At 40.2% G+C, this 26,450-nt stretch overlaps 1 protein-coding gene across 3 annotated transcripts in view; it reads left to right on the top strand.

The window, feature by feature from the left end:
* Positions 1-24,888, top strand: part of EXD1 (exonuclease 3'-5' domain containing 1) — a 34,308-nt gene extending 9,420 nt beyond the window's left edge. For 2 of the 3 annotated variants that reach the window (XM_044231143.1, XM_044231145.1), the window contains 9 exons: positions 1,764-1,821; positions 2,344-2,465; positions 5,082-5,140; positions 8,661-8,747; positions 12,013-12,117; positions 12,194-12,274; positions 17,384-17,527; positions 18,196-18,387; positions 23,849-24,888. In XM_044231143.1, coding sequence (XP_044087078.1) covers positions 1,764-1,821; positions 2,344-2,465; positions 5,082-5,140; positions 8,661-8,747; positions 12,013-12,117; positions 12,194-12,274; positions 17,384-17,527; positions 18,196-18,387; positions 23,849-24,508 — 1,508 coding nt within the window. In that variant the 3' untranslated portion in view covers positions 24,509-24,888. The remainder of the gene's footprint in view (positions 1-1,763; positions 1,822-2,343; positions 2,466-5,081; positions 5,141-8,660; positions 8,748-12,012; positions 12,118-12,193; positions 12,275-17,383; positions 17,528-18,195; positions 18,388-23,848) is intronic. The other variant, XM_044231144.1, reaches the window with a different exon arrangement.
* The last annotated feature ends 1,562 nt before the right edge of the window (positions 24,889-26,450 follow it).

Below are 26,450 nucleotides of genomic sequence, written 5' to 3' on the forward strand. Positions count from 1 at the left end.
ATGGGCTCCCTGCTCGGTGCGAAGCCTTCTTCTTCCTCCCACTCCCCCCGCTTGTGTTCCCTCTCTAGCTATCTCTTTCTGTCAAATAAAGAAATAAAATCTTAAAAAAATAATAAAGCAAACAAAACCTTTAAAATAAAAAGTAAGTAAGTAATCTCCACGTCTGACCTGGGGCTTGAACTCACAGCCCCGAGATCCAGAGTCCCATGCTGTACCAACTAAGCCAACCTGGCACCCCCATAGTGGAATTCTTATTGCTTTTTAAAATCAGCCTTTGCACCGGATAAGAGCTAGGCTGTGGTGGGTTTGTAAAGAGAAGCAAAGGAATCACTACTACCATCTCTCTAACTATCAGAGAAGGCTAACTGTTTGACGAGCTTGGTGAACTGTAGACATGGATTTCATCTCTTTCTAAATTCTCAAGACTTGGCCTTTGTTCATAATTTTTAGTTCAAAGGACAACCTTCTCCTTTTTTGCCCTGTGGTTCAGTTAGCCATGGATTGAGAATTTTTTCACTCTCCCTGAAAAGCACTTTGAATAAGAATTATTAAAATGAAGAATAATACTAACTGGAATTTAAATAAATTTTTTAAATAAAATCTTGAAACAATCATAAATTAAAAATAAAATGAAGAATAATAATTGACAAATAATAATTGACTAAAAATTTATTTTTAGTGACTTTTACTTTCTCTGCCCCAGACCCAACACCCTGATAGTGCAGGGGAAAGAGATGTTTTGAAACATAACGGTCCCTGAGTAGATCTTCTCTGAGTACTACCTAAGTATTTTTAAGTCAGTCTAAAATGCCATTAATTGGGCGCCTGGGTGGCTCAGTGGGTTAAGCCGCTGCCTTTGGCTCAGGTCATGGTCTCAGGGTCCTGGGATCGAGTCCCGCATCGGGCTCTCTGCTCAGCAGGGAGCCTGCTTCCTCCTCTCTCTCTCTGCCTGCCTCTCTGCCTACTTGTGATCTCTCTCTGTCAAATAAATAAATAAAATCTTTAAAAAAAATGCCATTAATTATAAAATACACTTACTTTTCACATCACAAGAAAGGAAAAGTAACTGGCAAGTAAACTGTCATGTCCACTTATTGTAAATCATATCTGATTTCAGAGCTGTTTAAAATGTACATCTTAGAATTAATGATAGATAATATTGTCCTCCATTCCCAGCCCTGTTAGGCTTCAGAATCTGTGGAATGTTTCATATTTAGGGGGGATTTCTAGTCTAACTTTTATTGCCTTTCATGTCGCTGAACTGTTTCAATTTGCAATAATGGCGCCTTAGATAAACATCACTAGCCACCATGCTGCCACTGTGCAAAACTCATGTCACAGAACTGTTAACGCACCAGCCTATGCGAGTGAAAGAGACCCATCTGGGAAGGATCTGAGAGGAAACCCCCAAACAGTGCATGGTGTAAGGGAAATGCAGTATGGTGGGAATGAATAGGAAAGAAAATCTCTCTCTAGAATGAATCTGCTTGACTGCAAGGTGCTTTGGAACATGTAGAAATCTTTCTAATCCTGCTGAAAGACCTGAGAAGCTGTGTAGGAACATAGTATTAGGCATCTTCAGTACTCTGGATAGGCTCTTCTGCTCTATTTATTGTTGGCTAGTGAAGGCCTCTATGGACTAACATTTCATTTCAAGTTAGTGTGTGTAGTACCTAGTCAGACTGTGGTAGAGGGAGAGAGGGGAGTGGTTAACTGCATTCAGATTGGAAACTCTTGTTGGAAGGCATTTGGTTATTTTGCAGTGGAACTGCTGGACGAAGTGGAACAAGGTGCGATGAGAGAAAAGGCATCTTCTGTCAGGTATGGTGGAATAATTTGAATAATTTTCTTAATTATGATTTTACTCAAATGCATATATTAGGTTAGAAAGGCTTACCTCTAATTCATTAGCTATGCAATTTCTCAAATGGTCTGAGGTAATAGAAGGTAGAAGAAATAGATGGATATTTTCTTCCATCTTTAGATGATATCTTCAAATCAGTGTAAAAGCAGTGGATGAGGGGTGCCTGGGTGGCTCAGTGGGTTAAAGCCTCTGCCTTCGGCTCAGGTCATGATCCCAGGGTCCTGGAATCGAGCCCCACCTCGGGCTCTCTGCTCAGCAGGGGGCCTGCTTTCTCCTCTCTCTCTCTGCCTGCCTCTCTGCCTACTTGTGATTTCTGTATGTCAAATAAATAAATAAAATCTTAAAAAAAAAAGCAGTGGATGAGTGGGTCCTCTATGAAATGGAGGTCTAGCTTCTTTACCATTGATGTGTGGCAAAATCTGTGTGAGCATCAGCAACAAAGAACAATTTCATCTGAGTATTGTTTTTTGTAAGCATAGTCTAAATACAGAAAGAACCAGGATGGATAAAGGTGAAGACCTGAACATATGTGAGTCTCTTTCTCCTTCCTCTGAGCCGCCAACCACCTCTCTGCTGAGTGACCTCAAGTTCAGCCCATCAGGTGAGCACTGGGGCTCTGACTTGTCTAGGGTCTCTATTGTGGTCCACAACTCTTTGGAGTTGGCATAACTCTGAGTTAAGGTTCTATATGTGCAGTCTCTGCCCTCACTGAGCTCCAGTGCAAGAAACAGACACTAAATAAGATAAAGGAGTATCACATACAGCATGCTAGCACCAAATGCTAAGGGGAAAAAAATAGAAGAGAAGTGTGTGAAGAGGGTGGTTTTACAATGTTAGGGTGTTCAGGACAGGCCTCACAAAAATGGTGACATTTGAGCCAAAGCCTATAGGAGATGAGGGCTTGAACTGTGTGGATATGTGGGGGAAATGTTCTTTAGGCAGATAAAAGAATTAATATAAAGGCCCTGAGATAGGAACATGCCAGGATCTTGAAGGAACAGCTAGATCAGTGTAATCAGTGTAGATGGAGCAAAGAGAAGAGGTAGTTGGAGAGGAAATGACATAGGCATTTCATGGAGGTCATTGTAGATGTTCAATACTAGACTGTTTACTGTTTCTTTTGGGTTTTTTTTAGACTGTTTTTGCTTACTGTTGATTAATGATAGACTTTGAAATCTGGTAGTGTTAGTTCTACAACTTTGTTCTTTTTCAGTGTTGTTTTGCTTATTCTTTGTTCTTTGCATTTCCCTATGAATTTTGGAATCAGGTTGCCAATTTCTGAAAAAAAAAAACCCACTTGTATTTTTACTGGGATTGCAATGAATCGATAGATTGGTTTGGGGAACATTGGCATCTTAACAATATTGAGTATTCTAACCTGTTAACGCAGTATTTCCCTCTATGAGATCTTTAATTTTTTTTCTTTATTTTTTTTTAAAGATTTTATTTATTTATTTGTCAGAGAGAGTGAGCACAGGCAGACAGAGTGGCAGGCAGAGGCAGAGGGAGAAGCAGGCTCCCTGCTGAGCAAGAAGCCTGATGTGGGACTTGATCCCAGGATGCCAGGACCATGACCCAAGCCGAAGGCAGCCGCCCAACCAACTGAGCCACCCAGGCGCCCCGAGATCTTTAATTTCTCAACAGTGTTTTGCAGTTCTTGGTGTATAAGTCTTATACATATTTTGCTGTGTTTATCCCTAAGTATTTCATATTTTATACTGTTATCAATGGTATTTTAAAAAATACTTCTACTTCCTTTTGGATAGTTTTGAGCAGAAGGGTAACATTAACTGACTTCTGTTTTAACAAAGTTAGTCTAGATACTGTATGGATACTGAGAGAAGGAGAAAGGTAAAAGCATGAATACCTATTAGGCTATTGAAATAATTTTAAGGTGAGCTGATATGGTGGCTTGGACCTAGTGGTAGCAGTACAGTTGGTAAAAAGTGGTGGACTTCTGAACTTATGTTGGGGTGTAGCCAGCCCAGTCTACTGGTGTATTAGATGTGCATGTGAAAGAGGAGAATCGGGGCACCTGGGTGGCTCAGTGGGTTAAAGCCTCTGCCTTCGGCTTAGGTCATGATCCCAGAGTCTTGGGATTGATTACCGGCATCAGGCTGTCTGCTCAGCGTGGAGCCTGCTTCCCCTCTCTCTCTTCCTGCCTCTCTGCCTACTTGTGATTTCTGTCTGTCAAATAAATAAACAAAATCTTAAAAAAAAAAGAAAGAGGAGAATCATGGTGATTTCAGGGGCTTGGGTGTGAGTATACTGAAGTATGGAGTGCAATTCAGCTGGCATGGGAACAGTTCTGAGTGGAACACGTTTTGGGAAGATGATTAAGACTTCAGGTCCTCCGAAGTTTGAATGTCCGCCTAGAGAGGAGGAGAAAGGTCTGAGATGGAGAAACAAAAGTAAGAGTTAGCTGATAGAGTTTTACAGGCTTGAGACTAGATGAGATTACCAGGAGAGTGAGTATAGGTAGAGAAAAAGAGGTACGTGGACTGTGTCCTATGCCACGCCTAATTTTAGAGGTTGGAGATGAAGAGAAACTATATGTTATGCTATACCTCTAATCTTTTAAATTACATGATTTAAAACCATAATTAAGGACCCAGAGAATTCCAAAGATGTGGACTATAGCCCATCTCCAGGATTGATTTAGTTACTTATTTATTTTAAGGTTTTATTTATTTATTTGACAGAGAGAGAGTGCATAAGCAGGGGGAGTAGCAGGCATGGGGAGAGGGAAAAGCAGGGCTCCTGGCTGAGGAGGGAGTTGATTTGGGACTCAATCCCAGGAGCCCAGGATCATGACCTGAGCTGAAGGCAGAAGCTTAACCAAGTGAGCCACCCAGGCACCCCGGACTGATTTATTTTAAACTATAACTTTTTATTATGAACATCCTTTGAAAAGTAAATGTCTTGAAATATTTAAGACACAAGTCTATGAGGAAGAAACATTATTGGATTTTCACAGGAAATGATTAAATAGTTTAATTCATAAGATTATCATTGGTAGGGCTTTTATTCATTCTCATTTGAGAAACAGGATGCTGGAGTGTTCACTGTGTGTTGGGCTGACACAGGTGATAGTGAAATAACATTAGACCTTTGAGTTGCAATAGCGGAGAAATTTATGAGGATGGCTAAAATGAGTGGGAGGGCTATTCTATTGCCAAAGAAGACAAATGTGTCTATTACCATCATTCTCCTGCAGAGGACGAGGAGGTAACATACACAGTCATTGATCAGTTCCAGCAGAAGTTTGGTGCTGCAGTAAGTATTGTCCTTGATCATTCCAAGTATTGTCTGCATATTGGTATCATGTTTATATCTCATAAATTTTTCTCTTACTATAAGACCATTGATGCTTTCCCTAATAAATTCCCAATAAAATATCTGAGGACCTGATAAAGGTTAGGTATTGTTCTGAAGTCTAGGATAAAATAAGAGTAAAGGCAAAGTTCTTTTTTTTTTTTTAAAGATTTTGTTTACTTATTTGACAGAGAAAGAAATCACAAGAAGGCAGAGAGGCAGGCAGAGAGAAGAGGAAGCAGGCTCCCTACGGAGCAGAGAGCCCAATGTGGGGCTCAATCCCAGGACCCTGAGATCATGACCTGAGCCGAAGGCAAAGGCTTAGCCCACTGAGCCACCCAGGAAGTCCTAACCACCAATGTAAACACTTTTTTTCCTGTTTATTTATTTATTTAAGTATTCACTACACCCATTGTGGGGTATGAATTCACAACCCCAAGATCAAGAATTGCATGCTCTTCTGACTGAGCCAGCCAGGCACCTGAAGGGGTTTACATTTTATTGCAAGAAAATAAACAAACAGTTGTCTATCAACTGATGATAAGTGCTACGAAGAAAAATAAATTGTGGTTTGAAAAGTAAAGTAACAAGGAGTTCCTATTTTATGTAGGGTGGACAGAGAAAACCTCTGTGAAGAAGTAACATTGGAATAGCCATCGGAATGAAGTAATAGAGCTAACCATATAGATACTCAGCTAAGGAAATTTTGAAAAGTGTGAATAGCAAGTGCAAAGGCCCTGAGGCTGAAGCACTCTTAACTTGTATGGAGGACAGCAGGGAGGCAGGACTACAGTGAAGAATGATAGGAAATGGAAATGGTCAGGAGGCAGATCAGGTAGGGTTTTTTGGACATTATAAGGAGTTTGAGTTTAACGTGGGTAGGTTGGAAAGCCATTGGCAGTTTTAGAGGAGAGTCAGAAATTTTTTTACTTACATTTTTAGAAGTCCATTCTACATGCTCTGTTTAGGCAATTTCTCTATAGTCATTGATGAATTTTGATGTGACAGTAACTCCAGCTTAGCATACAGTTCACAGATGGACTTCATGGGAGTCATTAAGCTTCCTGCAGATATGAGTTTATGCTTGTGTATGCACAGGTGCATTTCATTAAGGGAGAGTTAGCCTTCCACTGATTCTTTTTTCTCTAATCACTTAAGTGAGATGTAGTCCATATAACATTAAATTCACCAATTTAAAATGTACCGTTCACTGGATTTTAGCAAATTCACAGAATTGTACATACATCACAATCATTTTTCTTTCCTTTTTATAAAAAGATTTTTAAAAATTTATTTGACAGACAGAGATCACAAGTAGGCAGAGAGAGAGGTGGAAGCAGGCTCCCTGCAGAGCAGAGAGCTCGATGTGGGGCTTGATGTGGGGCTTGATCCCAGGACCCTGGGATCATGACCTGAGCCAAAGGCAGAGGCTTTAATCCACTGAGCCACCCAGGTGCCCCTGGATATACCATAATTCATTTATCCTTTGACCTTTTAGGTTCTTCCTACTTTTTGGCTTTTATGAATAATGCTGCTGTGAACATTCATGTACAAGTTTTTGTTAACACATGTGTTTTCATTTCTCTGGGATAGATACTTAGAAGTTCAATTGCTAGGTCATATAATAACTCTATGTTTCATATTTTGAGGATTGGCCATTGTTTTCCAAAGCTGCTACTCCATTTTACATCCCCACCAGCAAGATATGAGGATTCCGATTTCTCCATATTCTAACACTGTTGTCATCTGACATTTTAATTATAGCCATCTTCGTAGTGTGAAGTGGTATCTCATTGTGGTTTTGATTTACATTTCCCTGATGGCTACTAATATTGAGCATTTTTCATGTGTTTTTGGATGTTTATATATCTTCTTTGGAGAAATATCTATTCCTTTGCCCATTTTTTAGTAGGCTTTACTCCCAGTGTGGGCCTTAAACTCACAACCCTGAGATAAAGAGTCACATGCTGGGGCGCCTGAATGGCTCAGTGGATTAAAGCCTCTGCCTTTGGCTCAGGACATGATCCCAGGCTCCTGGGATCAAGCCCCACATTGTGCTGTCTGCTCAGCGGGGAGCCTGCTTCCTCCTCTCTCTCTGCCTGCCTCTCTGTCTAATTGTGATCTCTGAGTGTCAAATAAATAAATAAATAAAATCTTTAAAAAAAAAAAAAAAAGAGTCACATGCTTTACCAACTGAGCCAGGCAGGTGCTCCTCCTTTGCCTACCCCACCCCCCCACAACATGAGGCTTGAACTCCTGACCCTGAGATCAAGACCTGAGGTGAGATCAAGAAAACACTCCATCAGGTAAGCCACCCAGGTACTCCCTTTGTCCATTTTTAAATTGTGTTGTAAGAATTCTTTATATATCAACAGGTTCTTGAAAGGGTCCAATGACAACAACAAAAAATGAGATAAGAAACTGGAAATTTGAAGAGGTATTTGGAAATTCTTGTCAACAAAGAAATGCAGGCTTTATTCCCAGTTCCACAGCCTTCTTGCTGTTGGTTGAGGGTGGAACTGAAATTCAGTCCCCTTTTTTCATCATCGATGGAAAATACTCAATGTAGAAACCCTCTATGCTCACTAAAGGAAGATATTGTGCTAGTGAAAGTTATCATGCCCTTCTTTCTTGAGTTATTTATCTACCTGTAAGGTGGAGAGAATTTTGTATTGTGTAGATATTTTGACAGATTATGGGTTAAGGTTTTAGAATTGTATAATGTTTTGAAATAGGATAACATTATAAATAAAGGGTCAGCATGTGTTCCTGGAATAGCACTATATCAGTTTTGAGTACCTTAATGAGTCTAAGACTTTAAGGGACCTGTTGAGTTCTTATTTCTCTCATTCTAAACAGTATATACTGTGAGACTCAGCCACTACATGAGTTCCTTTCAGGTACAGTAAATTGCTCTGTGTTAGGGCACTGTTGCTTGCATGAGGAACCTGGTCATAAAGATAGAAATCTTTTGTTGTAGCATTAGTGGTAACACAGGGTATCTGAGTTTTCAACTCTTATCAGCATTTAGGATATGAATGATTTATTTTCCAGTTGTGTTATAACTTTACAAAAACTGAAAAGAAATTAGAAATATTCAGGGGCACCTGGGTGGCTCAGTGGCCTAAGCCTCTGCCTTCGGCTCAGGTCATGATCTCAGGGTCCTGGTATCGAGCCCCTCATCGGGCTCTCTGCTCAGCGGGGAGCCTGCTTCCACCTCTCTGCCTACTTGTGATCTCTGTCAAATAAATAAAATCTTTAAAAAACAAACAAAAAAGAAATTAGAAATATTCAGTGTGCTGTGTGTATGTGTGAAAAAGAGAAGCTGACTTGTGTTTTGGATTAGTCAAAAATTGTCTAAGTTTTGTAAGTTTAAAGCATACTATCCACTCTGTTAATTGCTAGCCTTTTACTTGGGCCATCCATGATGTCATAATCGCAACATTTATTTTCTGGAGATCTTCTTCCTTTTTCTCACCAGATGCTCCACATTAAGAAGCAGAGTGTCCTGAGTGTGGCAGCAGAAGGTGCTAATGTGTGTCGTCATGGGAAACTATGTTGGCTTCAGGTCAAAGATATTTTCAACTTTTTATTTTGAAATAATTGTAGATTCACTGGCAAATTGATTTTAATTGTCTTCTTTATGTCACCTCAATATATCACTATCCTATAACCTGTTTGGATTTTTTTCACTTTTCTAGTATTGAGTTTATTCCTTTCAAAAGGAAAGAACTTTTGCCTCTTCATGGGTTCACTTTTATAATTATCACTGCTGTGTCACAGGCTCTGCTTGAGATCTTCTTTCCCAGCTCTTTTCTCCCACCTTAGAAATATGAAGAATTTCAGGGGCAGCCAGCTAGCTCAGTCAGTGGAGTGTTCCATTCTTGATCTCGGGGTTATAGTTCAAGTCCCATGTTGGATGTAGAGTTTACTTAAAAATAAAATCTTTGGGACGCCTGGGTGGCTCAGTTGGTTAAGCAGCTACCTTTGGCTCAGGTCATGATCCCAGCATCCTGGGTTGAGTCCCACATCGGGCTCCTTGCTCCACAGGGAGCCTGCTTCTCCCTCTGACTCTGTCTGCCACTCTGTCTGCCTGTGCTCGCTCTGGCTCTCTCTCTCTCTGACAAATAAATAAATAAAATCTTTAAAAAAAATAAAATCTTTAATTTAATTTGTCTAAGTAAACTTTATACCCAGTGTGGGGCTTGAACTCACTACCCCGAGATCAAGAGTTGCACGCTCTAGTGACTGCCCGGCACCGCTAAATTAAAATATGAAGTTTTTTTAAAAAAGATTTTAATTATTCATTTGACAGAGTGAGAGAGAGAGAGAGAGAGAGAAGGCACAAGCAGGGGGAGCAGCAGGCAGAAGCAGAAGGAGAAACAGCTTCCCTGCTAAGCAGAGAACCCGATGTGCAGCTGAATACTAGGACCCTGGGATCATGACCTGAGCTAAAGGTAGAGGCTTAATCCACTGAGCCACCCACGCCCCACTATGTGCAAAATATTTATTTTTCCTTCTGGTTGGTAGTGTTCCACACCAGGATTCTTCCACATCATTTTCATTTTCCTAGGCTTGGGAGATGTCACGTGAAGGTCCCCACTGTGTCAAAAGTTTGTAGTGAGCCTCGAATAGCTGTAGGTTGGACAGCCACCTTCAGCTCAAACTCGGCAGCATTAGTTTTTAAAAGAATTTTTAAAAAAATATTTTATTTATTTATTTGACAGACGAAGATCACAAGTAGGCAGAGAAGCAGGCAGAGAGAGAGGAAGGGAAGCAGGCTTCCCGCTGAGCGGAGTGCCCGATGTGGGGCTCGATCCCAGGACCCTGGGATCATGACCTAAGCTGAAGGCAGAGGCTTTAACCCACTGAGCCACCCAGGCACCCCTAAAAGAATTTTTAAAAAGATTTTATTTATTTATTTGAGAGAGAGAAAGAGAGAGCATGAGAGGGGAGAAGGTCAGAGGGAGAAGCAGACTCCCTGTGGAGCTGGGAGCCTGATGCAGAACTTGATTCCAGGACTCCAGGATCATGACCTGAGCCGAAGGTAGTTGCCCAATCAGTGAGCCACCCAGGCACCCAACAGCAGCATCAGTTTTTAAAGAAGGCCAAAGAAGGCAGGCTGAATCCCCAACCAATGTCTTCTATTCTTTGAGTCAAGACCTTACCTCCACCTATTGAGAGAATGTATTTTGTTAGGATTGGCAGTCTGCCCACTTCTCAGGGGTACATAAAGGAGTCTACCCTAAATAATTCAAAACATGAAAAAGAATATGTGAGAACCTAGTGATCTTAGCATCATTTTCTGGTGAAAAATCAGAAACAATTTAAGTAGGTTAACAGTAGGAGACATTACTGTAGATTTGATAGATCTTATGCAGCTGTCAAAAATTGATGACTAGTGCAACGTAGAAAAAAGGTTTTTTTGCAAAGTTATGAGTGGAAGAAAGCAGGATATAGATTGGAATGCATACTATCAGAGTCATATACATTGTTTGCATATGAAAAATGGAAGGGAGCATTGTATGGCATGCATTAGTTCACTAAAGAAATGTCTGAGCCATCCATGGGTTTGGTTCTGCTCTAGGTGATGCATGTACAGTGGTGAATCTGGCATAATCTCTCCTCTCACAGAGTTTGCAGTCTAGTAGAGAACTATTTTTTCAAATTTTCTAATGTGTCTATTAAAAAGAACAAGGAGTGACTGTTTTAGGTGTCCTGTTCTTGCAAACAACACGAAAGTTCTGAGAACGGGTGTCAGGTCTGGCAGTTGCAGCTCTATCAACTCTTGCTCCTGAAATGACAAAGATGACATCATGCTGCCCTGTCGCTGGCTCTCTAGACTTGTTAGGATCTCCCTTTGCCTTTATTCCCTGACTCAGTAGATAATTCAGCTATAATACTACCTTGGTGAATTTTATGGTCAGAAACAGTCTAAAATCCTTATGATTGTATAAAATTGAACTAAAAAATGCTGTCTCACATCCTACCATTTGTGCAAGTTTATTTGTTGCCTATATAAAACTGCAAGAGAGAGCCTCCTGGGTGGCTCAGTGGGTTAGTGACTGCCTTCGGCTCATGTCATGATTTCAGGGTCCTGGGATTGAGCCTCAAGTCGGGCTCCCTGCTCCACAGGGGAGTCTGCTTCTCCCTTTCCCCATGTTCACGCTCTCTTTTTCTCTTTTGGATAAACAAACAAACAAACAAACAAAAACTGCCAGAGAGCAAGGATCTTCTCTTCTGAATAATTTTATGTAACACCTAAAGTAACCATGCATATCATGAGACTCAGAGAAATAGCATGTTGTGTTGCTAACAACAAAATGCTCTTCATTCCTCTTAAACCTATAGTCCTTGGAGTATTAAGATGCCATGGGTAAGCTATAAAACATTAAATTGGGGAGTGTAAAAAGCAAAAGACTAAGTCCACCAGCTTCTTTCTGCCCTTTTGAAAAATCACAGTGAGGGGCATATGGGTGACTCAATTGATTAAACGTTTGACTCTTGATTTCAGCTCAGGTCATGATCTTGGGGTTGTGGGACTGAACCCTGTGTCAGGCTTTGTATTTGGCATGGAGTCTGCTTGAGATTCTCTCTCTCCCTCACCCCCTCCTCCTGCTCATGCTCTTTCTCTTTCAAGATCACAAATGGTAGTTTCTTCGCTTTACTTAAGATCCCATTGAACTTGTTTTCCCTGAGTATCACTGAATGCCTGTTGTTTTCTTTAAAAGTGAGGATGTGAAATATTTTATCACATATCTTTCTTGACTGCAGACCCCCTTCCTTAGTTCCTTTTTACCCTATAATACATGTGTCTGGATGATCTATTGCAGGTGGCCACAAATAGCCGAGTTTACTTATTTGATATTTTCCTTCTGGGAAGTCGTGCTTTCAACAATGGACTTCAGATGGTATTAGAAGACAAGAGAATTTTGAAGGTGCGTGTGTAAGCTGATTTCCCCAATAGTAAGATTAGCAACCAGGTTCTAATTACTCTGTCTTCTGATTCCTTAGGTTATCCACGATTGTCGTTGGCTTTCTGATTGCCTCTCTCATCAGTATGGAATTTTGCTGAATAATGTCTTTGACACACAGGTACAAGCAGGGAAACTATGATTCAGTCCAGGGTATATAGCTCTTATAGAAAAAAAAGGCCCCCTTTGGTGAGTGATTAAGCCTTTTTGTGTGTGTGTGCACACCTTATTCCTGCATTCTTCTCCATGTAAGATGTCTATGCAATAGGTGACAGCATTTGGTGAACTATAAAAGCACTACAGAAAAGTTACTTTAGGGGCACCTGGGTGGCTCAGGTCATGATCTCAGGGTCCTGGGATCAACCCTCACTTGGGTTCTCTGCTCAGTGAGGAGCCTGCTTCCCCCTCTCTCTTTGCCTGCCTCTCTGCCTACTTGTGATCTCTCTCTGTATATCTATCTCTCTGTGTGTCAGATAAATCTTAAAAAAAGTATTTTGGGCGTGGCTGGTTGGCTCAGCTGGTTGAGCATGTGGCTCTTGATGTCAGCTCCAATCATGATCTTGGGGTCCAGGGATGGAGGCCTGTGTCACCGGGGAGTCTGCTTATCTCTCTCCCTCTACCCCTCCTCCTGCTTACATGCTCTCTCTCTCTCAAATAAATAAAACAAGTATTGAAGAATTTTTCTCTCATTTTGCTCCAGAATTTGTCAAATAAGAAGCAAGCTCTGGGTGGTGCCGGGGTGGCTCAGTCTTTAAAAGTCTGCGTTCGGTGGGGGGGCGGGGCGCCTGGATGGCTCAGTGGGTTAATCCTCTGCCTTCGGCTCGGGTCATGATCTCAGGGTCCTGGGATCGAGCCCCGCATCGGGATCTCTGCTCGGCGGGGGGCCTGCTTCCTCCTCTCTGCCTCCTCTCTGCCTGTGTCTCTGCCTACTTGTGATCTCTGTCAAGTAAATAAATAAAATCTTTAAAAAAAAAAAAAATGTCTGCCTTCGGCCTGGGTCCTGATCCCAGGGTCCTGGGATCAAGCCCCACATTGGGCTTCCTGCTCAGTGGGGAGCCTGCTTCTCCCTCTCCTGTTCCCCCTGCTTGTGTTCCCTCTCTCACTGTCTCTCTCTCTGTCAAAGAAAATCTAAAAAAAAAAAAAAAAAAAGGCAGCCAGCTCCGGGGTACCTGACTGGCTTAAACAGGAGAGCATGCAACTCTTGATCTTGGGGCCATGAGTTCAAGCCCCATATTGGGTGTAAAGATTACTCTAAAAATAAATAAATAAAGTCTTAAAAAAGAAGCAGCAGCAGCAGCAGCAAGCTCCGTACTGTATAGCATTCAGAAACTTGAACAATTTGGCAGGTTATTCAGAAATCTGACATGAGACACTTAGTGTGAAGTAACGTCACATCTGTGCCTTTAGCTCATATGTACCAGTTAAGACTAATAGCTAGTTAGCATCTAGCTCAGAGATGCAGGTTGTCTTAGATATGCCCCAAAAGCCTATTCTGGGCCAAAATAGTCTGATTATATATGGTTCTTCTCTGCCCTAAAGAATCCTTGAGAAATGAGAAGTACTTAGAGTATACTAACTTGCTCTTAGAGCTGATCTGAGTTTCTGGTATGGCTGTGAGAAGAGTAAAACCACTAGCTTTCATTATGTCTCCTTTATGTTCTTCTAGTCTTCTAGGTTTATGCCAGTCAAAGGGGACAAGTTGAATACGTAAGTCTATAGATAGACTTTGGAGAGGGGTTAAAATAATGAATTATTTCTTATTATTTTTAAGTAATCTCTGTACCCTTAGTCAATTATTTTTGAGCAAAAATTCTGAAAAGCTCAATGTTGTTATTAAATATGGTTCAAATTTGCTCTTATATAACTTCCCATAATGAACTTTTTGCCACTTCTCTTTTGACATGTTCCTTGGGCCTTCTTTCAGAATCTTTCTCTATATAGAGATTATTTCTAGCTTACTCCAAAATGTCAGAGAATTGCTTATTGTTCCTGAGACCATTAGGCTTCTTGATTAGACCCCATATGAACATGTTAGCATATCTTTCTGTATTTACTTTTCAGACTTCCATAGTATAAGAAGCAGGAATTGAGAATTGAAAATGCACCTTTAACACAGTGTATTCGCTTCCTATTGCTGTTGTAACAAATCACCACAAATTTAGTAGCTTAAGACAACGTAAGTTTACTCTCTTACAGTTCTGGAGGTCAGCACTCTGCAATCATTTTCACTGCACTAACACGAAGATATCAGCAGGGCTCCTTTCTTGTGGAGGCCCTCAGGGAAGTCTGTTTCTCTGCCTTTTCAGCTGTCACTGTATTCTTTGGCTTGTGGCTCCTGCCATCTTCAAAATGTGCCACTGCTTACAGTCACAAACTGGTAGTCACTTGGTGGGCTGGACCAAGAAAGCACACATAAACCCAGTGATATTTGGCTCTGGCCAGCAACTGGAGGGAGATACATAGCTGTATAAGTATATAGAATTCTATTTTATTTTAGTTGAGTTTTGGCAAAACAGAAATGAGAAAAGCATTTTTTAAAAATTTTATTTATTTATTTGACAGAGAGAGAGATCACAAGTAGGCAGAGAGAGAGGAGGAAGCAGGCTCCCTGCTGAGCAGAGAGCCCGATGCGGGACTCGATCCCAGGATCCTGAGATCATGACCTGAGCCGAAAGCAGCAGCTTAACCCACTGAGCCACCCAGGCACCCCGAGAAAAGCATTTTAAATTTCTGCTGAGTGCTTACAAGCCTGTTGGTCTTTGCAGAGTGACAGTGGAGTTGGGGTGGCAGGTTAAGAAGGAGCGGTTATTGATGGCTAAAGGAAGCAAGAAGTTGGGAGAACTTCGAGCTTTGTATGGAAGTGAGGAAAGCTGGCACAAACGTTTTCTAGACTACCGACTTTTTTACTGAAACTTTTTAATTGATCCCAGTAAGAGAGGATTGCCCACTGATTGCCCTGAAACCTAAGTGTTGTGACAGCACATTTGTTTTTTAATAATACTATGATATTAGCATAGAGAAGTGTGAATAGATATGCAAGAAAGCAAGTAAGAGAAAAATTGTATTCCTATTTAGAGAATGACATAATTTTCTTTTTTTTTTCTGGGAGAGAATCCCCTTAAAAAAAAACCTCTCTAAGTTTTAGAAAAGATATTCAGTTGATTCTGAATTGTTTTCAAATAAAGAATTTGTTCTTCTGTTTGTTAGAAAAAAAACAAAAATGCACCACTACAGTCTCTGCTTCCAATGCCCCATCACCTCCAGTGACTTGTAGCCAAATCTTCCTGTGCCTCCCTCTTGTTTAGGGACATAGAGGATCCACCCAGATAATTCGAGATAATCTATCTCAAAAGTCTTAATCACTCCTGCAAAGTCCGTTTGCTATATAAAATAATGTTGATTGGTTCCAGGGGTTAGGATGTGGATATCTCTGTGGACCACTATTTAGCCTACCACACAATTTTTAAAACAAATTATTTTTATTTTAATTTTTTAAATTAACATATAATGTATTATTAGCCCCAGGGGTACAGGTCTATGGTCGCCAGGTTTACGTACTTCACAGGACATACCTTCCCCAGTGTCCATAACCCCACCACCCTCTCCCTACCCACCTCCCCTTGGCAATCCTCAGTTTGTTTTGTGAGATTAAGAGTCTCTTACGGTTTGTCTCCCTCCCAATCCCATCTTGTTTCGTTTATTCTTTTCCTACCCCCCAAATTCCCCGCATTGCCTCTCAACTTCCTCATATCAGGGAGATCATATGATAATTATCTTTCTCTGATTGATTTATTTTGCTAAGCCTAATACCCTCTAGTTCCATGCATGTCGTCACAAATGGCAAGATTTCATTTCTTTTGATGGCTGCGTAGTATTCCATTGTATGTATTTATATACACACACACACACACACACACAGACCATATCTTCTTTATCCATTCATCTGTTGATGGACATCTAGGTTTTTTCCATAGTTTGGCTATTGTGGACATTGCTGCTATAAACATTCAGGTACACGTGCCCCTTTGGATCACTACATTTGTATCTTTAGGGTAAATACCCAGTAGTACAATTGCTGGTTCCCAGGGTAGCTCTATTTTCAACTTTTTGAGGAACCTTCATGCTATTTTCATGGTGGTTGCACCAGCTTGCGTTCCCACCTACAGTGTAGGAGGGTTCCCCTTTCTCCGCATCCTCACCAGCATCTGTCATTTCCTGATTTGTTAATTTTAGCCATTCTGACTGGTGGGAGGTGATATCTCATTGTGGTTTTGATTTGTATTTCCCTCATGCCGAGTGATGTACCACACAATTTTTTAAAGAGTTATTAGAGAGAGCGAGAGAGCGAGAGAGCACATATGCAAGCATTGGGGAGAGGCAGAGGGAGAAAGAGAAGCAGACTCCCCACAGAGCAGGGAGCTGGATGTGGGGCTGATCCCAGGATGTTGAGATCATGACCTGAGTTGAAGGCAAATGCTTAACCAACTGAGCCACCCAGGCACCCCAAGATCTTATTATTTTTGAGTCATCTCTTCACTCAACATGGGGCTCAAACAACCCCGAGATTAAGAGTTGCATGCTCTACCAACTAAGCCTGCCTGGTGCCTCTCCAATTCTTTTTTTTTTTTCCCCTCCCAATTCTTTTTTTTTTTTTTTAAAGATTTTATGTATTTATTTGACAGAGAGAAATCACAAGTAGATGGAGAGGCAGGCAGAGAGAGAGAGGGAAGCAGGCTCCCTGCTAAGCAGAGAGCCCGATGTGGGACTTGATCCCAGGACCCTGAGATCATGACCTGAGCCGAAGGCAGCGGCTTAACCCACTGAGCCACCCAGGCGCCCCCCCCCCCCCAATTCTTAATTGTATTATCTTTCCTTGCCAAAATTTTGCCAGAGTTGCTGATAAGTAATAAAAATAATTCTCAAATTTATCTTCCTTTCCCCATTGCCTAAAGGTACTAAGGAGTAATAGATAATCATAAGGCAGGCAAACAAAAGGAGTGGAAAAGAAGGAGGATGAGGATACTTTAAAGTTGGGTGATCATTTTTTTTTCTTTCCTAATTTTTCAGAATTAGTTGACTGAACAATTTTTCTGATGACATTTTCTGTCATGTGGGTCCTTAGGGAGATTGGTATTTAAAGACATTTTTCTAAATATATTTCTGCCATGAGATAGCTGTCTATGTAATCTTCAGACAGGTTTTTGTTTTGTTTTGTATTTTTATGCCACAGGTAGCAGATGTCCTTCAATTTTCCATGGAAACAGGTGGCTTTCTTCCAAACTGCATCAGTTCTTTACAGGAGAGTTTAATCAGACACCTTAAGGTAGCCCCTAAATATCTCTCCTTTCTGGAAGAAAGACAGAAATTGATTCAGGTGAATATTGAAGCATGTCCCATATGACATTAATTTTTCCAAGGGTTTTGTGAGTGGGATCATCAGCATATTACATAGACAAGTGGCAGCAGCTGTGTAAAGATAGGAGCATTGCCAAAATTTTTAGCTGTTTCAAATGGGAAGTTTGTGATTTCAAGTTGATAAAAGCCAGGATTCAGATTTGTTGGTTATCAGAAAGTACTCTGAAATAAATTTACAGTCCTCCAGGGAAGGTTTTTGTTGGGAATGTTGTTTAAGGTGTGATGGAACCAAAACCATCCCAATTATTTCTTTCAAAGTAGAATAAATTTTCCTTAGCTCCTACTAGCCTCACCTGCACGCTTAGATCATGACCATTTTGTTTGTAGTTTTGGTCCTATAATTAAGTCTACTCTCTTCAGTATTGAATGAGAAGCCCTGATTGGTTGATCGATGGATTGATCTTTCTCTCTCTCTCCCACAGTCCCTCCCTGTCACCCATCTTTTCCCTCTACATGTCACACTTAATATATACATACATAAGGGGGTGTGTTTGTGTGTATTTTCAGAAATACACTGTCATTGAAGAAAATAATGGTAATAGTGTTTTAAGTTAAGTGACCCTTAGATAAACAGTTATCTTTAAAGTTTTGCTTATTATTCAGAGAAAATTGTCTGGGTATCTCTAGGAAAATCCAGAAGTGTGGTTCACACGACCTCTTTCACCCTCCTTACTGAAAATTTTGGCCTTGGAAGCTACCTACCTACTACCCCTTCGTTTGGTACTCCTGGATGAGATGATGTCTGACCTAACCACCCTTGTGGATGGGTACCTGAACACTTACCGAGAAGGGTCTGCAGACCGCCTGGGGGGCACAGAGGTAGGTGTGGCAATCCGAGACTGTGTTTTTAGCACTTCCATTCCTGCCCCATTGCTCATGGAGGGCACAGTGATACCCGTTCTTCCCAGTTTTGGGAAACGACAAGGCTGATTTGGTTATAAACATTTTTTAAAGATTTATTTACTTATTTATTTGACAGAGATCACAAGTAGGCAGAGAGGCAGACAGAGAGAGAGGGGGAAGCAATTTCCCTGCTGAGCAGAGATCCCAATATGGGGCTTGATCCCAGGACCCTGAGATCATGACCTGAGCTGAAGGCAGAGGCTTAACCCACTGAGCCACCCAGGCACCCCAGTCATAAAACTTTGAAGGAGCTATAGCTTGGGCTCCATTCATCTCCTTAAGTACATCTTTGCAGTATTAAGTTATACTCTGTCAAAGAATGGACAAATTTAAGATTTCATTACCAATTTGTAAGAAGCCAGCACAATGTATCAGAACTATAGACTTGGAGTTGGCAAACTATTGCCCTAAGGCCACATCTGGCCCACAGCCTGCTTTTGTGCCTCTCGCAAGGTCAGAAAGAAGGCCAGAAAGAAGGCTTTTTATGATTTTAATGGTAGGCAACAGAGATCATTTGTGGCTAAAATAGTTACCGTTTGGCCCCTTACATAAAAAGGTTGCCATCTGGGTCTGGGGGCACCTGGCTGACTCAGTCAGTGGAGCATGTGACTCTTGGTCTTAGAGTCATGAGTTTGGGTGTTGGGTGTAGAGATTGCTTAAAGGTAAAGTTGTTTAAAAAACAACAAAGAAGTTGCATCTGCTGCTATTGGTGCTAATAGCCATGCTTACTTAGGAATACTGAGGCAAAACCCTAAATAAAATAATAACATTTTTGATATGATCCCTGCTTTGATGTATTATACTTCTCTTTTAATGTGTTGCCGATTTCTGCTTGCAAGCATCATACAGTGTTAGGAAATTCTCCATTTTCCTAGAACAAAGAAAGTCTTATGATTATCTCTTATACGCTGAAAAGAATGTAACCTTTCTGTATTTTGCTCTCACTGTTTAGCAAAAAAAGAGCAACATAAAAATCCTTGTATACCCTGTTCAGTTGGGGAATTTAAATATCTTTCATTTATCATTGTAAAACCAAGGAGTTTTATAACTTTTTGTAATTTGTTTTCATTTTTTAAGGCTGAAAAGATGTGATAATATTCTATATACATTACTGATTAAAGTTGGAATACAGGATAAATCATATCTTAAACAGGAAATCTACATTGATTTGATTCAGAACACTGAAAGCATTCCCATTAGTATCATGAAAATACAAAAATTGGGGTGCCTGGGTGGCTCAGTGGGTTAAAGCCTCTGCCTTTGGCTGAGGTCATGATCTCAGGGTCTTGGGATCGAGCCCCACATCAGGCTCTCTGGTCCAGGGAACCTACTTCCCCGCCCCCTGCCTGCCTCTCTGTCTACTTGTGATCTCTGTCAAATAAATAAATAAATTTTTAAAAAAATACAAAAATTGTGACTATCGCCACCACCTTAACATTTTTTGAAGCTATTAGCCAATGAAAAAAATTTTTTTTAAGATTTTAATTATTTGTCAGAGGGAAGAGCACAAGCAGGGTAATCTGCAGGCAGGGGAGAAGCAGGCTCCCTGCTGGGTGAGGAGTCTGATGCAGGACTCATCCCAGGACCCTGGGATGAAGACCAGAGGCCAAGTCAGCCAATTAACTGACTGAGCCACCCAGGCATCCCTCAAATGAAATTTGAAGGAAAAAAAAAGGCAAACTATAAAAAATGAATAGGAGGAATCAAAATTATGACTTGCCAATGATACAAATGAAAATGTAGAAAATCAGTGGAAAAAGACTACTACAAACAAAAGAACAGTTTAGTAAAATGGGTACAAATACAACATGACAATTGATAGTTTTTTTGCATCTGTATATACAGCAAAAAATATATAATTGGAGAAACACCCATTTATAATTGTAACAAAAAGATAGATTACCTAGAAATAAATCTTATAAGAAATGTGAAATATAAAGGAAACATTAAAATATCACTGAATGGCATAAAAGCAGACTTAAATGAATGGGGACGCTAAGCATTTTTAGTTATCAATTACTCTTAAATTAACTTCTGAATTTGCCTCTATTCCAAGAAAAATACTACCACCAGCATTGTTTTGGCAAACTGTGAGTATAGTGCTTATAAAGATAAATACATATAAATAAGACTTGTCCTGTCAGATATTAAGTCATATAAGTCTACATTAAATAGAAATCATTTTGGGGCACCTGGATGGCTCAGTTGGTAGAGCATGACTCATGATCTCAGGGTTGTAAATTTTTTTTTTTTTTTAAGATTTTTTCTTTATTTATCTGACAGAGATCACAAGTAGGCAGAGAGGCAGGCAGAGAGAGAGGAGGAAGCAGGCTCCCTGCAGAGCAGAGAGCCCGATGCGGGGCTCGATCCCAGGAGATCAGGACCTGAGCCGAAGGCAGAGGCTTAACCCACTGAGCCACCCAGGCGCCCCTCAGGGTTGTAAATTTGAGGCCCGTGTTGGGTGCTGAGATTAGTTAAAACAACAACAACATTTTGTGACTGGTACATGTGTAGGCAGATCAATGGAACATAGTAGAGAACCCAGCAAAAGATCCAATATCTATCTACCAGTATGGGGGCACCTGGGTGGCTCAGTCAGTTTAGCATGTGCCTCCGGCTCAGGTCAGGATCTAACGGTCCTGATATCAAGCCTTGGGCTTGCTGCTCAGCAGGGAGTCTGCTTCTCCCTCTTCCTCTGCCCACCGTTCCCCCTGCTGTGCTCTCGCCAGTTCTCTCTCTCTCAAATAAATGAGTAAGATCTTTAAAAGAAAATTTCTGCCAGTATCATTGGGATAAAGGTAGAATTTCCAATTAATGAGAAAAAGATAATCAATAAAAGGCTTTAGGTAATTGACTAAGCATTGTATGGGAAGAGAATCAAAGTTGGATTACCAAAATAAATTCCTTGGATCAAGTATTTATGTAAACAATAGGATTATAAAATTATTAGAAAAAACAATTAAAAGAAAATTATTTCACAGTAAGGAATGCTTTTCTTCCTGCCTTCCAAGTTCATTGAAGAATAACTGACAAAATTAATTATATATAAAGCATACATTATGATGATTTGATATACATATACATTGTGAAATGATTATCAAGACTAAGATAAGTAATGTATCCATCAACTCATATAATTAACTCTGTGTGGTAAAAATGCTAAAGATCTGCTCTTAGCAATTTTCAAGTATATGGTACCACGTTATTATAGTAAACGTGCAGTGCATTAGATCCTCAGAATTTATTTATGTTTTTATAGTTTTTTTTCCTTGTAGTTGAAAACTTGTACCCTTTAACCTCCATCTCCCCCTTTTCTTCTCCTCCCAGCTGCTGGCACCCTCCATTCTATACTGTTCCTATGAAATTAGCTTTTTTTTTAAAAAAAGATTTCACATATAAGTGATACCATACAATATTTGTCTTTCTCTGTCTGGTTTATTTCACTTACCATAATGCCCTTTAAGTGCATCCATGTCACAAATGGCAGCATTTTCTTCCTTTTTAATGGCTAAATATTTTTTTAATAATTTTTTTATTTTTTAAATATTTTATTTATTTATTTGACAAATCATAAGTAGGCAGAGAGGCAGGCAGAGAGAGAGAAGGAGGAGGAAGCAGGCTCCCCATGGAGCAGAGAGCCAGATGCGGGGCTTGAACCCTGAGATCACGACCTGAGCCGAAGGCAGAGGCTTCAACCCACTGAGCCACCCAGGCGCCCCTTAATGGCTAAGTATTATTCCAGTGTGTGTGTATCTCACATCTTTTTTATCCATTCATCCATTTATGTAAATAGGTAATTTCCATATCTTAGCTATTGTGAGTAATGCTGCATTGTAAAGGGAGTGCAGATATCTCTTTTTTTTTTTTTTTTTTAAAGATTTTATTTGTTTATTTGACAGACAGAGATTACAAGTGGACAGAGAGGCAGGCAGAGAGAGAGAGAGGGAAGCAGGCTCCCTGCTGAGCAGAGAGCCCGATGCGGGACTCGATCCCAGGACCCTGAGATCATGACCTGAGCCGAAGGCAGCGGCTTAACCCACTGAGCCACCCAGGCGCCCGGGAGTGCAGATATCTCTTAAAGATAGTGATTTCACTTCCTTTTGTACATATACCCAGATATGGAATTGCTGGACTGCATGGTAGTTCTATTTTTATTTTTATTTTTTTAAGATTTTATTTATTTGACAGACAGAGATCACAAGTAGGCAGAGAGGCAGGCAGAGAGAGGAGGAAGCAGTCTCTATGCTGAGCAGAGAGCCCTATGTGGGGCTCGATCCCAGGATGCTGGGATCGAGTCCTTCATTGGGATCCTTGCTCAGCGGGGAGCCTGCTTCTCTCTCTGCCTCTGCCTGTCACTTTGCCTGCTTATGCTCACACTCTATCTCTTTTTCTCTGACTAAACTTTTCTTTTTTTTTAAATATTTTATTTATTGGGACGCCTGGGTGGCTCAGTTGGTTAAGCGGCTGCCTTCGGCTCAGGTCATTATCCTGGCGTCCTGGGATTGAGTCCCATATCGGGTTTCTTGCTGGGCAGGGAGCCTGCTTCTCTCTCTGCCTCTGCCTGCCACTCTGTCTGCCTGTGTTCACTCTCTCTTTCTCTCCGACAAATAAATAAATAAAATCTTTTTTACAGAGATCTCAAGTAGGCAGAGAGGCAGGCAGAAAGAGAGGAGGAAGCAGGCTCTCTGCTAAGCAGAGAGCCTGATTCGGGACTCCATCCCAGGACCCTGGGATCATGACCCAAGCCAAAGGCAGAGGTTTTAACCCATTGAGGCACCCAGGCGCCCCTATCTGACGAAATAAATAAATAAATAAATAAAACCTTAAAAAAATTCTCTTAAAAAAATCAAGATGCAGAAGAATATATATAATACTATGATATTATTTGTGTAAAATAGTATTTAGGAAGAGTTATCAAAATAAAAGGTTGGGGGGAAACTAAAATTGAAAAACGTGATGCAATGAAGAAATGAAAATGAAGTGAAAAAAATGAAAATAAATGCATTTAGTAACAGATATATATACACAAACATAATCACAGATGCATAGACTGTATCTTTGTGAGGCTACTTGAGAAACTGCTTTCTAGAAGATGCACTTGCTAAGGGGACTGGGAACAGGTTGGGCAGGACACTTATTTTTCATCATTAATCTTTACACATGCACACACCCATGCACAACAAACACGAAATGGATTCAAAATATTTAACTTAATCAAAAATAGTACTACCACAGTTGAATACGCTAGAGGGAGCCGTAAGAACACATTTGAATTGATGCTCACTTGCCAAATACTGTTAAGTACAGGTGAAGTGATTTTAAGGACCATATTCAGAAGTTTCGTTAGAATGGACTTATTTTCCTGTTCTTTTCTTAGCCTACATGTATGGAGCTTCCAGAAGAACTGCTTCAACTCAAGGACTTCCAGAAGCAGCGCAGAGAGAGAGCTGCAAGAGAATATAGGGTGAATGCACAGGGACTCCTAATAAGGACAGGGATATGTCCAAAGAAATCAATGACAGAGACAGTGGGGAAAGAGGGGAAAGGGGGGGTTTCGTTGCTTTGTAAGAACTCTACACCAGATAAAACTCCAGGTTTTACATCTCATCAGGATAGGAATTTGCTGATAGAAAAATCTAAAAATAAACAAACTCTGACAGAATCTCAACATCAACCTCCCATGAAGGAAGAAACCAGTGAGGATGGTGTCAACAAACTCATTTGCCCTGAGCCAGAGGGGCTAGAGGACCAGGGGAGAATAATTCAAAAAGAACACGGTAAGATACCCAAACAGGAATTTCAGACAAGTTTATCTTTGAAAGAGGAGATAGAACAGTTACTGATGCTAGAAAACAAGGATGACCTAAAATGCACAAAACAAGATTTTTCAGTGTCTCCTTCCCTTCCTCAGGAAACCAGAGTGTCTCCAAGTGACACCTTTCATCCTTTTAGAAAAGCTGTGCTTCCCACACTTCCTCCCTGTCCAGCCTTGGAGAAAACCGATTCTTGGATTAATTTCTCTCCAAATTTATCTTAGAGATGTGCAGTTTATTCTTGAGACCATGAAGATGGCTCATTTCCTGTGCCAGAAGGACTTTCCTCAGTGCTTAAGTTGGTCATGTTGTAAATTTAGGATTGCCTCAGTCACAGAGGAAGGAAGACTTCAGCGAAAATTATATCCTCTTGCTTACTCCTGCATGCCTAGAATTTGGTTAGGAGGGAATGAATAAGTTAAATAGTGGAAGAAGTAAATGTTTTGATTATGTCACTGTGCAGAAATGTTCCCAGTGTTTCAGAGTGAATGATTTCTCATAATTTGAAGAGGGGAAAAAATCTTAAGCTTAGTACCTGGAAGAATCTTTACTCTTAAACTTTTTTTTTTTTTTTTTTTAATGTAAGCACTATGCCCAAAGTGCGGCTTGAACTCACAATCCCAAGTTTAAGAGTTGTATGCTCTACCAACTGAGCCAGCCAGACGCTCCTACTTTTAAACTTCTGTTGTATTTTTTGGTTTGAAAGGGGTTGGTAAAATTTGTATCAATAAGTTTTTAAAAATTGGTACCCGATAACTTTACCAGTACATTTTTCTTTTTTAAAATACTAACTCTAACTTGTCAATTATACCTCAAAAAAGCTAAAAAAAAAAAACTTTAGTTTTGAATTTTTAATGTTTTTTCTGTCTTATATCATAAACACAAATTAATGTTACTAAGGAATCAATATCCCAGTTTTAATTTCTTTTGATTTCTTTACTTTTAGAAAGTTTTGTCTATTTTCATAACAAAGCAGGGACTTCTTTTGAGTATATCTGTTATGTAAACTTGAAGTTTGAGTCCTTCTATTTTCCTGGAGTTAGTATACTTTCTTTTGTTATTTTGTTTAAAAATTTTTAAAAAAATTTTTTGTAGGCTCCACACCCAGTGTAGGGCTTGAACTTACAACCCTGAGTTGAGTTGCCTTCTCTACTGACTGAGCCAGCCAGGTACCCCAGTTTGGTATTCTTTCTTTGGGTGAAAGGAAGGTGGCTTGTACTGAAACCTTTTTAAATTGAGTACTTGCAAGTTGCTCACATTTTTTTTGTGTGTGTACAATAACCAATAAACCTGTTGTGCCATTGGATTATCTTTTTTCTTCATTTGTTCACAGTAGGAATAAGATAGAATATGTCTGGATTTCTAGGTCTGGAGTCCAATGTAAAAGCCTGTTGACTCTCATACAGGACTAATTTATTATGCCTATGGGAAACTTCTAGACAGCCTATAATGAGAAACATCCTTGTCTGCATTTGCCTATTCTGAGTGCCACCAGAAAAATAGCTGTGCCCTTCCAAACTCCAGAACGCAGATCTAGTCTAAACTAAAGATGAAGGCAGGTCCAAGAGCATCAGTTCGCCCCTGCAGTTCCAGGGTCTCACTTGTCCTTCGTTGAGAAGGTCACTTTGGGTCAAGCTGGTTTCTGGTTCATCTTGGGTGAATACATCTTCATATTGAGCCCAGAATGTGGTTAATCCAGGTTTACTCTGGAAAGTGCATGAATTCTTGTAAAATTTCTAGAACAGATTTAACTTCCTATAGAACCATTAAATTGCCACACACAACATATATACATAAAGGCTACAAAGAAAAACAAAACACTCTTCATATTCAAAAGAAGAAGTCTTGTTTCATTCGGTATGTTTGACTATATTTGAGAAGAACTGGGGTGCCTGGGTGGCTCAGTCAGTTAAGCAACTGACTCTTGATCTCAGCTCAGGTTGTGATCTCACAGTCATGAGTTCAAGCCTCACGTTGAGGTCCACACCGAGCATGAATCCTACTTTAAAAAAAAAAAAAAAAAGCATAAAAAAAAGAAATAAAAACCAATGGACTCTGTTAGGCCTTTGCTGTGTTGCTCAATTTGGTAGCCAATAGTCATATGCGTGGCTATTTAAATTTAAAATTAAATTAATTAAATTTAGAAGTTCAGTTTCTCATTTGCAC

This window comes from Neovison vison, chromosome 13 (genome assembly GCF_020171115.1).
Source record: "Neovison vison isolate M4711 chromosome 13, ASM_NN_V1, whole genome shotgun sequence".
In the NCBI taxonomy this organism is placed as follows: Eukaryota; Metazoa; Chordata; class Mammalia; order Carnivora; family Mustelidae; genus Neogale; species Neogale vison.